The 16,019-nt window shown below is 26.1% G+C and overlaps 1 protein-coding gene across 1 annotated transcript in view; it reads left to right on the top strand.

Moving 5' to 3' along the window:
* LOC124807840 (uncharacterized) overlaps nucleotides 1-16,019 on the top strand; it is a 35,433-nt gene that overhangs the window by 1,502 nt on the left and 17,912 nt on the right. Inside the window, exon 2 of the mRNA XM_065812856.1 lies at nucleotides 15,415-15,624. Coding sequence (XP_065668928.1) covers nucleotides 15,415-15,624 — 210 coding nt within the window. The remainder of the gene's footprint in view (nucleotides 1-15,414; nucleotides 15,625-16,019) is intronic.

The raw sequence follows: 16,019 nt of genomic DNA, 5'->3' as shown, positions 1-16,019 counted from the left end.
TATATATATATAATATATATATATATATATATATATATATATATATATATATATATATATATATATATATATATATTTATATATATATATATATATACATACATACATACATACATATATATATATATATATATGCATATACATACATACATACATACATAGATATATATATATATATATATATATATATATATATATATATATATATATATATATATATATAATATATATATATATATATATATATATATATGCATATGCATACATACATACAAATATATATATATATATATATATATATATATATATATATATATATATATATATATGCCTATACATACATACATACAAATATATATATATATATATATATATATATATATGTATATATTTATTCATATATGCATACATATATATATATATATATATATATATATATATATTCACATAAGTATACATATATATATATATTCATATATGTATATATATATATTCATATATTGTATATATATATATATATATATATATATATATATATATATATATATATATATATATATATATATATGTATATATATATATATATATATATATATATATATATATATATATATAATCATATATGTGTATATATATATATATATTGATATATGTGTATATATATATAATGGCGGCAGAAAGTCATGCACCCAGCAACTTTTACAACAAAATTTTGATTTTAGAATAAGTTTTAAAAATAAAAACAGCCAGATTTCAAGTTCTTTAATGTCAAGGTTGTTTACTTTGTGTAGGAACTTTAAATTTTTTTGTGGCTTTTAATTTTTAGTAACTTTGTGGTAATTTGGATGTCAATTTATGCGATCAGCTGATGTCCCTTTAAATTTTGTTTACAATTGATATATTTGATAATACTTTATTTATTTGTATTTTGGGCTTGTAACTTACCAGTCCATGTTATTTTGTATTTGTTTTTCGGTTTTTAGTGGATATTAATTGTAATTTTTAAATTGGTTGCATTATTTATTGTTTTATTTTGGAAAATGGAGGTTAATATGATGGGCCTAATTGTGCAATTAAGACTTGGCATTTGGGGTCACAAATTTTACTTGCTTAGCATTTATTTGGTATTATTTTTCATTCTAAATATTGTTTAATGATGTATTTCATATTACTTGGTATTATAAAACAATTTTTTTTTTTTAGATTTTTTTAAATAAAATTATTATCATGACTGGAGTGAAGAAGCTGGCTGCGGAGGAGCAGCTGGAGGTGGTTGTGCAGGTCAGGAATGGGTCAACTTTTGATGCAGTGGCTCAGAAAATGAGAATAAGCAAGTCTACAGTAACTAGACTGATGAGGAAATACAGGGAAACAGGATTGGTGGCTGATAGATCCCGCAGTGGTTGTCCAAAGAAGAGGTCGACTAGAGATGATCGTCTTCTTGTCCGAATGAGCTTAGCGGATAGGCGGTTAACTGCCCCTGATATAGCTGCCAGGCTGTATAGACTATATAGAATCAGGCTGGCTGTTAGGACTGTTAGAGCCAGGCTGCAGAAAGCTGGTTTAACACTTGTGTGGCTGCGAAGTAGCCACTGTTAACTTGTGATCACCGCCGGAGGCGGAGGGCATTTGCACTGATACATCGAGGCTGGACCATCGATCAACGGAAACAGGTTCTCTGGAGTGATGAGAGCAGTTTTCAAGTGTTTAGTGGTGGGAAGAGAGTTTTAGTGAGGAGAAGAGTGGGTGAAAGATACCACAGCAGTTGCATTAATGCTACTGTGAAGCATGGAGGAGGGTCTATCATGGTTTGGGGTTGCATGTCATGGTCCAGGATAAGTCCTAAGAGATCACATGCTCCCTTCAGCTGGTGCTTTATTTGGCAGACAAAGTGAGTTTGTCTTTCAGCAGGACAATGCACCCTGTCACAAAGCTAAGCGGGTATGTGATTTCTTAACCTCCAAACATGTACGAGTCTTGGAGTGGCCTCCTCAGAGCCCTGACCTCAATCCCATTGAACATCTGTGGGAGATCATCTTCCCAAAGCTGCAGGTATCCAAACCCACTGGTTTGGAAGATTTGTGGAGGTGTTTGAATGTAGCGTGGGAAAGCATCACCCCAGAAACCTTACATTCATTGGTCGAGTCCATGCCACGGCGTATCATGCATGTCCTCAAAGCCAAAGGCAGTCATACAAAATATTAAACACATCATTATTTTTATTTTTAAGATATTTATATTTCATGTTGCTAACATTTAGGACAGTTATTAGTGTTTTTTAAATAAAATTTATATGTGTGAATAGTAAAAAAGTGTTATTTTTCAGTTGGGTGCATGACTTTTTGCCGCCACTGTATATATATATATATATATATATATATTATATATATATATATATTTATATATATATATATATATATATGTATATATATATATACATATATATATATATATATACATATATATATATATATATATATATATATATATATAATATATATATATATATATATATATATATGTATATATATATATATATATATATATATATATATATATATATATATATATATATATATATATATATATATGTATATATATATATATATATATATAAATATATGTATATATCAGCCCTCAGAGTTAGGGTAGGCAATGCCGAATATTGACCTAACTGCCAACTTAAAAGTGTTTGAGGTTGAGAAAAAAGAAACCTCTTTTCTATGTTTTATGATAAGACCTTTGTATCAAATTATTTTTGCCAACCTGATGCTGACCTCTAAAAGATTAAGATCAGCAAGTTAATGTCAACCTCATTTTTCCTATTTCCAAGTGTTGTATATATATATATATATATATATATATATATATATATATATATATATATATATATATATATATATATATATATATATAATATATATATAATATATATAATATATATATATATATATATATATATATATATATATATATATATATATATATATATATATATATATATATTAGGGTGGAGTGAATTTTAGTTTTTTTTTACAATTCTTTTAGCCTGGGTGTGCAAAAGTTGTCTATTCATTTCAGAAATACTCTGGAAAAATATCAATGCTCTAGGAAATTATCTTGAGGTTCCTCAAGACCTCTAAAATTTTAATGGGTCCCTAATATTATGTAAAAAAAAGTTTTTCAAAAGTATATCATGTTGGGTCTCAAAAAAAGCAAAAATTTCAAAAATGACAATTATTTAAAAAAAAAAATTGTTACTTTATAGTTTATTGCAGAAAAAATGACCTTTTTAACTAAAAATGAAAAAAGATTATTTTTTTTAATTATAATTTCAAAAAAATCTTAAATAATAATTTCTTTATAAAAATTTTTTTTATCAAAATATATAGTATACTATATATTTTGATAAATGATGACAAATTTTACAAAAAATCATTAATAAAATTGTTTATTGTTATTAGTAACAAAAAACAAGTTTATTCAATTTTTACTTTGTATACAAAGTTATTAAATGAAACTTAAAAGAAAACTATAAAAGAAAGATTTATAATTAAATGTTGCGATAAATTTTTTTATGTATCATTTTTTTATTTAGCAAACCCGAGTATATTTATTTATACAAGTTTTTATAGCAATAAAAAGAAATTCCTTAAATCTCTATTGAACAGTAAAAACAAGTGAATAACAAAAAACAAAAAAGTTATATTTTATATTATCGCTATTTATCAGGGTTGCAAAAAAACCGGTTTTTTTGAAAAAAACCAAAAACCATAGGTTTTTTTAAAAAAACCAAAAAAACCATAGTTTTTTTGGTTTAAATTTGGTTTTTATTAAAAAATGCCGTATTTAGTTACCCTTTTAAATTAAAAAAAAGCATAACGCATTTTATGTGAGTAAACTATATTCTTTATCAATATTAATGTTATATTTCATCAAAATTATTCAATACATCATTATTTAATGTTCTATATATAAATACAAGCTTTGCTGCTTTTTCTACCCCCAATTGGTTTCTTAACTTAGAATGAACAAGGCCAAAAGTTGAAAAAATTCTTTCGATTCCAGCACTAGAAGCTGGTGCATTTAATAAACCTTCAATATCCACTATGTTACAATCCACAATTTTAAGAGATTTCCACCATTCTATTGGTGATACATTTTTAAAAACAGATTCACTATACAAATAGCTTTTATCGAATGGAGCAGATTTGGCTTTTAATTTGAATATTATTGGTAACAAGTTCTTGAACTCTTTATCTGCGAAATTCATGGCAGCTTCATTTTCATTTTCAGAAAGATTAGATCCAAAATATCTAGGATCTAGTGTGTTTGCCAGTAAATGAGCATCACTGACAGTCTGATGGTATCTAGATTCAATTTTTTTTTTTTTTTCGTTTGATAAAAATGATAAACTGTTCATCAAATCTTTAAAAATTTCAACACTGTCACTTATTTTTGCTTGATCACTTTGCAACGTATCTAGAGCTACTGCAATTCGCTTTATCTGTATATCACTTACTTTTTTACAAATCATAGGATCCAATTCTTTATTTTTTTCAAACATTGTGAAAATGATGCTCCAGTTGTTGACATATTTTTCAAGTGAATCACATACAGAATTCCAGCGAGTTTCAGTAGGAAGTGGCAATTTTGTTCCTCCGCTTAATTTATAAATTGCTCCAGCTTGATGATTATTTCTTATATATTTTATTATTTGTGTAACATGCTTGCTCACATTTTCAATGTTAAGATCATTTGCTAAAAGATTCAGCATATGAGCAGCACACCCATAAGTTATGATATCTTTTTCAGATGACAGTTCTTGTCTCATTGATTTCATATTAGCTGCATTGTCAGTCACAAAGCTTTTTACTGTGCATCCAAATTTACGTCTTACAGAATTTATTGCTTCTTTTGCTAATTGTGTAAGATATTCACCAGTATGTGAATGACCAGAAGTGTTGATTGTTTCTACTAAAATGTTAATTTTATCTGTAATTACAGAGATACAAACTATTGGTTCATTATGTACATTACTCCAGCCATCTAAAGACATGGCTACAATTTTCCCATTCAATACATTACATTTTTCAATTTCTTCTGTGTAAACCCTATCTAATATTTCTCCTCCAATTTGAGTTCTATTAGGTAGAGTGTATCCTGGATGAAGCATATTGATAAATTTTTTAAATTCTTTGTGTTCAACTGTTCTGAAGCTAGAGTTTGTACTGTATATAAATCTACCAAGTTGCAGATCAAATAAATCTTTCTCTTTGAGGCTTGTTCGTGTGAAAAACTTATCAATTTTCAAATATTTATCAGCTGATGTTGAATTGGGCTGGAACCTTTTCATTTGTTGTTGTGATGTTGATGGTGAGTTACCTTTAAAATGAAATTGCAGTTTATTGAATTATTCTAAATATATATGTTTACAATTTAGGGAAAGTATAAAATTTAAAACAATGCACTCATTTAATTACCTTCAAGAAGTTGTTGATCTTCAATTGAATCCATAATTTCATGGGGTTGTGATTGCTTGCACTTTTTTACATGTTCATGCATCCTTCCATTTCTTTTCTACACACATTACAAACTGCTCTACACCCCTTTCTTTCTGGAACAGTCACTCGTGTATATTTTAACCAAATCATATCACATTTGCGCCCAGTTTTTTGAGACATTTTTGTGGTATCAATAAATTATGTTATAACTACTTATACTTTTGCTAAACATATAAATCTATATATATATATATATATATATATATATATATATATATATATTATATATATATATATATATATATATATATATATATATATATATATATATATATATATATATATATATATATTGTTAAGAAAACTTCCTGATGAAATAAGTTCATCAGGAAGCAATGCTTCTTGATGAACCTATTGAAGGAGAAACTGTCTGTAGAAGAAAACAGATAAATAAGTGTTATTACTAATTTATTACTGCTTTGTTCTATAATAACACTGAGGACTCTATTCTATGAAAAAACAAAAACAAAACTCATGGATTCAAAAAAAATCATCTATATTGAAGATTAGTTTTATTTGTGAACATAACCCTCTTTTAGTTTCCTGTTGTAAGTTCAAATCATTTTTTAAAAAAACATTAATTTGGTTTAAACCAACATTTTTTTAATTGGTTTAAACCATGGTTTAAACCAATGGTTTAAACCATTTGGTTAAAACCATGCAACCCTGCTATTTATGTTATTTTTATTTTTATTTTGTTTTATGGTAATGATTGATTGTTTTGCTTGAAAAGTGTAAATATTGAACGCAAACACGCTTGAAGCAAACCAATACAAAATATAAGTCTTAAATTGTCATACTTTATATAAAATATTTATTTATTCAAAATGTATTAATTTTTAACAGCAGCTTTACATAATTAACAGTTTATGCGCTATTCAAAAAGTGAACAGAAAAATCCTTAAAGCTTAAAAATAAAATTGATTAAAAAGTTATTTAAATTATTCTTTTAATTTTTAATATGTTAAAGGTATGTGTAATATTCAGACTTTCCAATAAAGTTTGCACACAAACCAATCTTTACTTTTTAGTAGAAGATATATTTACTATTAAAGTTTTGTATTACTTCAAATATTATTAAATTTTGGAAAATGCACTTTTTTTTATTTTTATTTTTGGAAAGAAAGAATGCAGACAATTAACTGTTATTCGCAACATTTAATTGACACTCTGTTGATGATGACGATGTCTTCTACGAACGAGGCAATAAAATTGTTAAGAAAACTTAAATTTAGATAAATAAAGAATAGAGTATAATTTCCACTTAACACTTTTAACGTGTCAATAAGGAAATTTTCTAATGAAGGCATACATTGCAGACTCCGTGAAATTTATGACAAGGCACATTTTAATGACAGTTGTTATTCTTCACTAATGACTATTTATATTTCTATATAAATGAAGACAAACTAGGATATATAAAAAGTTTACTTTTCCTATTCTTTACCAAATTTTTAAAATTAAAATATGGATAGTACTTTATAAAATAAGAGAGTTACTTTGAAGACTTTTAATAAATGGGAGTTTGTCAAGGATTTTCAAATTGAAACCATTACAGAAAAAGAAACCACTTATGTAGTTAAAATCTATGTAAATTGTGTGCTCTTCATTGAAGTATTATTTTATTAAGAACTAATAGAGCAGTAAGAGCAGCTGCCTTACGATTTATAATTGGTACGAGTAATATTAAAAAAGATAGCACTAGTAGACATATCAAGTAGGACTCACCAATATGCTATACAATTGGAAAATGAAGATTTTGACAATAATAAAAAAGGAGCAAAAAATGTAAGGGTTTAATTTAAATTGTTGATGTTTTATTTTAATAACTTCTTCTATTTTCAAGCCATTTCAATTTAAAAGCAAATAAGTTAATAGCAGGCTGCCGAGAGCAGTCACGCTCTGGGACAGCAACCCTGATTGGCACCCTTATTTGTTAAAATTTTTTCTATATTATAGATGAAGGATCGTTTTTTTTTAAGGTACCTTCTTTTCATTTAGCGCCCCTTAAAAAATTGTAAAAATTAAAAGTAATTTAATTTTTACAATTTTTTTAAAATAATATTTGTTGTAACTTAGTGAATATGAATCAATAAAATAAGATATTGTTTATTTGCGACCTTCTGATACAATTTGTTTGTTTAATTTTTTTGTTTGCTTCTGAACTTTATTTTTGATTATTAACTGTTATTTCTTTTTTTTTAAATAATACTTTAATTATAAAATGTTTCACACATTCGTAAATTATGCGCAGTTCCTATAGTCTTTGTAGATGGTACTTTTCATCGCTTAGTAACACGTTACTAATTGGCAAAAATGACTTAAAAAAATGTTTTTAATTTATTTTAAATTGTTTTATTTTATTGAAAATTTGTGTGTAAATAACGGTTTAAATAATAAAATGCAGGCAAAATATTTTTTCAAAAAATTTTTTTTATTTATAAGTATAACAATTGCATAATGTAACCTTTCTAAGGGCCAAAGAAGTCATTTTTTTAAGACCCAAATTTAATTGAAAGACAAATTTAGGCTATTTTAACGAGAATTTGCCGCTCTTTAGACCAAACTTATTAGATGGAATTGAATTTTCTACCAAACTAGATGTACTGGTTCTATATAAAATGTTAAATGCTATTTTTTATTTTTTTTCTAATTATTTAATTCTTACAAATTAAATAAACACTACAACTATTTTTATATTTCAGGGTGTGGATATTAATAAATACTTCTTTATGCCAGAAATAAAAATGTTTAAAAGTTAGGTTACCAAGCTTGGCAACTTTTACAATATATAGAAATGAAAAGATTTGAAATTCGAAATTTATATGTTCAAGTAACTTACTAACGTAACTTAACTATTATAAATTATTTTAAATTGTTCCAGCTGTTATATATTGAAGTAATTAAAAATGTCAATTTTTTTTATTGAAGTAATTTAGCATTTACGTTTTGCTGTTAAGCAAATTTGGCGCTGTTATTAACTTATATTCTTTTCAAAAACATAACTAGTAATCGTATTACCGCCATATTCATTATTTTTGATGATGGAGGAAGCACTTAAAAAATATTTTAAGTGAAATAGAAATGAGCGTTTTATCAATAAAAAAAGATTCGCTTCCTGCTAATTTTTTTGTACCATGAAAAAATGTCTTCGCAAGCAAAAAAATAAAATAAATTAAAAATATTTGGTAATCATATTGATAGAGGTTGAACTCTGTTTAAAAATCATTTTTATATATATTAACAGGTGGATTTTAAGAATTTGTCAAAAAGCTTTTACTTAAATCCATCGTCACAGAAAGAAATACTCATGATAAATTGCTACCGCAGTCTGGTAAAAATTGCCTATGAAATGGGGTGCCATCCTACAATGTCTCATTCACATTTTTCTGTTCTGGTAAGATTTAAAACTTTTCTGACATATGAGTGAAATACCATTTTTGCCATTATAACATTTTATGTAACTGTTAGGGTAGATTAGGGTATTATGAGCACCTTAAGCCAAAATTGGAATTTTTTCTAAATTAATTATGCTTAATCCAAAATTTTTCAAATAAACAATTTTTAGGGGTCACTACTTATGATCTACTTAGATATTTGGACACCCAAAGTATTTTTCTTAAAAACACAGAGGTTTTAAAAAAGTAGCCTTAGTGAAAAAAAAAGCAATCAAAATCACTGCAATTTTAAGACTTTAAACTAGGTAATTTTAATTAAAAACACTGGGTAATTTGAGCACGTTCGTATTACACAAAAAAGTTTTTTTTTTTAAATAAAGTCAAAACTAAATGTTTAATATAAAACTAAATGTTTAATAATGAATGATGATATTTTATGTAATGTGTAATGATAATATTTTAACAAAAAATTGAATAGCAATTTAATTAGACGAGAGCTGCTATTTACTACATATAATTTTACGCAAATTATACTGATTCTTGTTATAACCATATTGTTGTCACAATTCCATATAAAGTTGATTCAAAAATTATAAAGCAACTTTAGCTTCACTGCTTACATCTTAGATTTTTTTGGTTATGCTCATAATAACCAAGGTGCTCATGTTACCCTAATCTACCCTATTTGTTTTATTTTTCTACCTGTATATGCTTACAAGTTCTATTTTTTTAATGGATGTGTTTAACATTTTTATTCAAGGTGAAGTGTGCAAAATTAACTGGCGCAAGCTTAATTAAACAAAATGAGAATAGTCATACTGGAAGAGAAATGATTAAATGTTGTGCTGACTCCGTACGTGAAAAATGTGTTAAAAACTTTAAACGGTGCAACTTTTTTTCTATTCTCAGTGACGGTAGTCAAGCAAGAAAAACAGGTAAAGAAAAAGAACTAGTTTTAGTTCGAACGGAAAGAAATAGTATATCGATCTACATGGTCACAGAGTAGCTGGACATGTCACTCTTTGGTGGCAGTGACTCAAACTCAGTAACTAATGGTATAAACAACATATTTGAATCAGATGCATCATTATTAAAAATAAGATCTGAACATTATACTAACAAAGTGATATGTGCAACTGCAGATGGCGCAAGTGTAAATTTTGGTGTACATAACGGTGTACTGGTACAATTGCAGCGGAGTCGCCCATGGTTGATAAAAATCCATTGCTTTAATCATAGGGTTGAATTGGCAGTAAAAGAAGCATTTAAAGAAATCCCTGATTTTACAAAAATTGACAACTTTTATATTGCTAACTACTATCTATTAAGGAACTCTGGTAAATTAAAAGCAGAAGTTGAAGCAGCCTCAAAATGCCTTGGTATAACACACTACAATTTACCAAAAATTACAGGAACAAGGTTTGTTGGACATAGGAGGAAAGGAGTTTGTAGTCTGTTAGAAACATGGCCAGCTTTTATGGCTTACCAAAATTATGCAAGCAAGCAGACAAATATTCAAACTGTTGCGAAAGTAAAGGGGGTTATTAAATCATTTAAGTGCCATTCTTTCCTTTGCAAAGTTGGCATGCAAAGCTTAGATGTTATAGTTCGCAAAAATATTTAAACTAATGAGTTATTGGCTTATGAAATTCCAACAGTTGTAAATCGAACTCTATTGGAGATAAAAGACAAAATTCAAGCGATAGGAAAAGATGATGAATTTATTGAGAGTTTTATAAACCGTTACATGGTCACTGATAAAAATGATGTAGAAGGTTCATTTGCTAAGGCTGGGAATAAACGAAGGCACTTTAAAAATTGTATGTATGTCAATGTAGTATTAGAAATGAATAGTTTTGTTTATGATGAATCAATTATGGAAGTTTGTCATATTAAAAAAACAATTTTTTCAAAACTGTCTTTGTTATTGTCAAGAAGATTTCAAGACTACTCAAGAAAATTTATACTTTTTAGAAGTATGACATTTATTGATCCAATACATTGAATATATGAAGACCCAGAATAAGGAGTGCTGGAAATCAACCTTCTTAGCAATTATTTTAAAACGCCATTAAAAAGCGTTGATTTTCAAAGAGACGCCGCATTAAGAGAATGGAAAAAAGTAAAGTGGCTAGTTAAAACTGAATTTGACTGTCACCCGGTGCGCAGTTTGTGGAAAATTATTTTTCAAAAATATTATATTCAATTTAAAAATGTATGTTGCCTTGTTTCATTAATTATGAGTATATCTGGATCAAATTCACAAGTTGAAAAGAGATTTAGCACTGTCACAAATATTTTATCAGATAAGAGACTCTCTTTGAGTCATGAAGCACTTGCTGATTGTGTTGTAAATCTTGGAAACCATAGTCTTTGGTCGGTTGAAGATTATAACGAAATTATTGAGAGTTCTGTCGCAAAATATATGCAAAAGCGTAGAAAATGTCTAACTACTACATCTGATCAAGAAGTTCAGAAAAATTTAGTAGACTTTGATCAAATAATTGAAACAATCGATACAGATGACACAGATAGTGATTTTGAAAGCGAAGATGATATTTTAACAGACACTCTTTGTGAAATAATTAACTGATAGAAACTATATATTGTATAATATTGTATATAAATGTAGATATAGATAATAGAAGTAGAAGTTTATATAGATAATAAAATTAAAGTTTATGCTTGATTAGAACTTAACTGTCAATTTTATTTTAAAATATTAATAAATATTGTTCAATATTTTAATTTTACTTTTTTTTAAAAAAATAAAGAGCTCATTTTTATCGCAATATTTTTTGTTATTTCACCTCCCCAAGGCCCAGAAGGCCACTACAGATTAGGAGGCTACTTAATTGTGGTTATAACCCTCTCTCAACTCTATAACTCCGAAACACAAACCTTGATGAACAAGGCCGCTGCGCGGAGAAACAAGTTGAGCGCAGTACTACCAGGGACGTGGTGGGGATCGAACTCGGAACCTCTCACTTATGAAGCGAGCGCACTACCACTACACCACTACCGCATATATATATATATATATATATATATATATATATATATATATATATATATATATATGTATATATATATATATTTTTTTTAAATAGAGGCTAGTTAACACACTAAAATGTAATAAAAAGTTTTATGGTTTCTTAAATTTTTTTTATTTGGTAACAATTAGTGGTAGAGCGCTCGCTTTGGAAGCAAGAAGTTCCGAGTTTGATCCCCACTACATCCCTAGTAATACTACAGTCAACTTGTTTTCCTGCAAAGCAGCCTTCTTTGTTGAGGTGTTTTGTTGGCGCCTTCATCAAAAGAATTATTTTCATTTTTATCATTATCACAGGCACTGCTTAAATTTTCAATATCATGGTTTTTCTTATAATGTGTGTTACATACTCTCAGATGTAGACCATGATTAAGATAAAATTGACCAATAAAATCTAAATTTTGAATATACTTCTTGTTTACAGATTCTCCATCCTGTGTAGATGAAACCAATTTTTTTTTTCATTGATACTTTAAAAATGCTTATATGTTGTTTCATTATTTCATTGAGCGCACTGCATAAACTTAAAATTTGAATCTCATTGATAGTAAGTGACCGGGGCCCTGGCCCCGGCTAAAAACAGATGTTTTTGCAAACCCGGCCCCGGCTAAACAAACACAATTTGCAGGGGTTACTAGCCGGGCTGGATTTTTGTTGTTGTTGTTGCTATTTTTTTTATTTTGTTCAAGTTAAAATTTGTTATGAAAGTTTAAGAAAATATAAGAATAAGTCACAAAAATAATATATACAAATATAATATAATTCATAAATATTTACAATGACAAATAAGAAAGAACAAAGTAGATCAGATGGATATATGGTGTCTTTAAAAGATAGGAAAAGAAGCAATCATCTTAGAGAGAGTATGAGAGTAGTAATTATATTTATAGTGTGTATCAGAGAAGATGATAATGATGCCAATGATTAAGATGATGATAATGATCATTGTCATCATCATCATCTTAATCATCATCATCATCTTAATCATCATCATCAACTGTATGCTTGATGATGACGATGATGATGATGATGATGATGATGATGATGATGATGATGATGATGATGATGATATTATGATGATGATGATAATGATGATGATGATGATATTATGATGATGATATTATGATGATGATGATGATGATGATGATGATGATGATGATGATGATGATGATGATGATGTAGAGATGATGATGACGATGATAATGATGATGGTGATGATGATGACGATGAGATGATATATATACCTTTACATAAAATATATGAATTTTAAATAACAATAATATATTTAAAAGGAATATCAATAGTAATGTAGCCCCGGTCACAAACCCGGCCCCGGCTATGTTTTATCAAACCTGGCCCTGGTCAAATATCAACCCCGGTCGCTTACTACTCATTGACAGTTATGCTAAACTTAACTTTATTGGATACTTTTAATTTTATGGTGTCAATCTTTTTTTCTTTTCTTTTTCATCAAAATCTGAGCAGAAGTTTCATTACATCGCTTTCATTAGAGAAGAATTTAAATCCATCTCCAGCTATTGGCTAGCGAATGTATTTATATCTGGGTAAAGCTTGCCATTCATAGCCAAATCAGAGACAAAATTTTTAAGATTTTATGGTGCAAAGAAGTTGCCCATATATATTCTTTTTCACTTTTTATTTGCTCTCATCTGTTAATATGGTTGATTCTGTTGCCTTATCTAAACAAATTCTATGACTTTTAAGTGGTTTTTTAAGGTATTTGTAAAATTTCCTGACCATTTTATTATTTTGTTAGATTGCTAACACTTTTCTTCCAACTCTTTTTTATTAGATTTTTCTCTTTTGTTGCGTATGCCCAGACTGATAAGAATATGAATGGAAAAAAAGGATATTAAGTAGCTTTTACCCATCATTAAAAAAATTCATAACTGGTAACTATGTAGTTATTTTTAAGTTAATGTAAATAAGAAACTAGTGCTAGAAGCCCTATTTATAACTTAAGAAACTCTTAAGAAACTTTAAGTACTAGATTAGTAAAATAGAACCATTAAAATAAGAAACTTCTTAGTACTAGCCTGTGTTCTTTTTTTATAAAAAAAATACTAACAACTAAAATTATTAAAATTACTTATTATTCTATTTTAATAAAACTATATATGAAATTATTATTGAAAAATTAAATCAAATCAAATTACCATTTAAATTGTTTTAATAAACATGTTGTTAAAGAAACTTTTCTTTTAGTTACAGCACCCCTTCCCTTTCTGCGCACATATTTTCCTAATTAGCCCCTTAATTATTCAGCATTAAGAGATCTTGTATTAATTGATGTTTTATATTTTTGATATACATGCATGATATGAAATAATGTTATCATAAAAAAGTTTTTAAGTATTTAAATTTCTCCATGACAACAGTTAAAAAAAAATGCGAAAGGATATATTTATATTCCAAAGTCTTCAAATATGATTCACAAATTTGTGAACAAATATGCAGAGATTTTTTTATCCAAATTTGAAATAGGTTTCATTCATGGTGAAAGGTTTAGTATCATATATAATATATATATATATATATATATATATATATATATATATATATATATATATATATATATATATATATATATATGTATATATATATATGTATATATATATATATATATATATATATATATATATATATATATATATATATATATATAATGTATATATATATGTATATATATATGTATATATATATGTATATATATATGTATATATATATATATGTATATATATATATATATATGTATATATATATATATATATATATATATATGTATATATATATATATACATATATATATATATATACATATATATATACATATATATATATACATATATATATACATATATATATATATATACATATATACACACACATATATATATACATATTTACACATATATATACACATATATATACATATATATATATATATATACATATATATATATATATACATATATATATATATATATACATATATATATATACATATATATATACATATATATATACATATATATATACATAAATATATATATATATATATATATATATATATATATATATATATATATATATATATATATATATATATATATATATATATATATGAATGTACATGTGATCACAATGTCATGGTAGTAATAAATAATAATCAGATAATAGTCATTCATGCTATTAAAAGACACTGCTGTTTTCTATTATATACTTTTTTTTAACATATTTTATGGTATATATATATATATATATATACATTTCATTTCTTAACAAATAATGTTAATTTTTTTATATTTAGGTTCATTGCAATAATTTATATTGTAAAATATATAAACAACTGCAAGTATTGTTTTAAATTTTCTTTAAGATCCTCATGTACATGTTTTATGCTCATTATTTGGTATAAGTCTTGGGATGTGGTGTAGTAATTTTGAAGATACGTTTGATGATCGTATGCGTGAAAATTATAAAGAATATCCAACGACCAATAACCGAACTAGAGAGTCACTATTGGTATTTCAGAATATAATGAAACAAAGAGAAGAAAATAAAATTCTATTTGAAGCAGATAAAAAAAGCAAGTACTCTTGTTTAAAATACACACACAAACATACAGATATTTTTTTAAGACCCTTTGAGGACATATTGACATATCTTGAAACCCCTTGAGGATTCAAATTACATAAATTCAACTGTATATGAATATATATATATATATATATATATATATATATATATATATATATATATATATATATATATATATATATACATACACACAGTATAATTATATATATATACATACACACAGTATAAATATATATATATATATAAATATATACACACACAGTATAAATATATATATATATATATATATATATATATATATATCTATATATATATATATATATATAACCTTCTCATGAGGTGCATGCGATCGCACGCTTTATATTATCACATTTACATTTTTTT

The sequence above is a fragment of the Hydra vulgaris genome, chromosome 12 (genome assembly GCF_038396675.1).
Source record: "Hydra vulgaris chromosome 12, alternate assembly HydraT2T_AEP".
Taxonomy (NCBI): Eukaryota; Metazoa; Cnidaria; class Hydrozoa; order Anthoathecata; family Hydridae; genus Hydra; species Hydra vulgaris.
The sequence above is the reverse complement of the archived record's forward strand: the minus strand, read 5'-3'. Positions and strand labels throughout refer to the sequence as shown.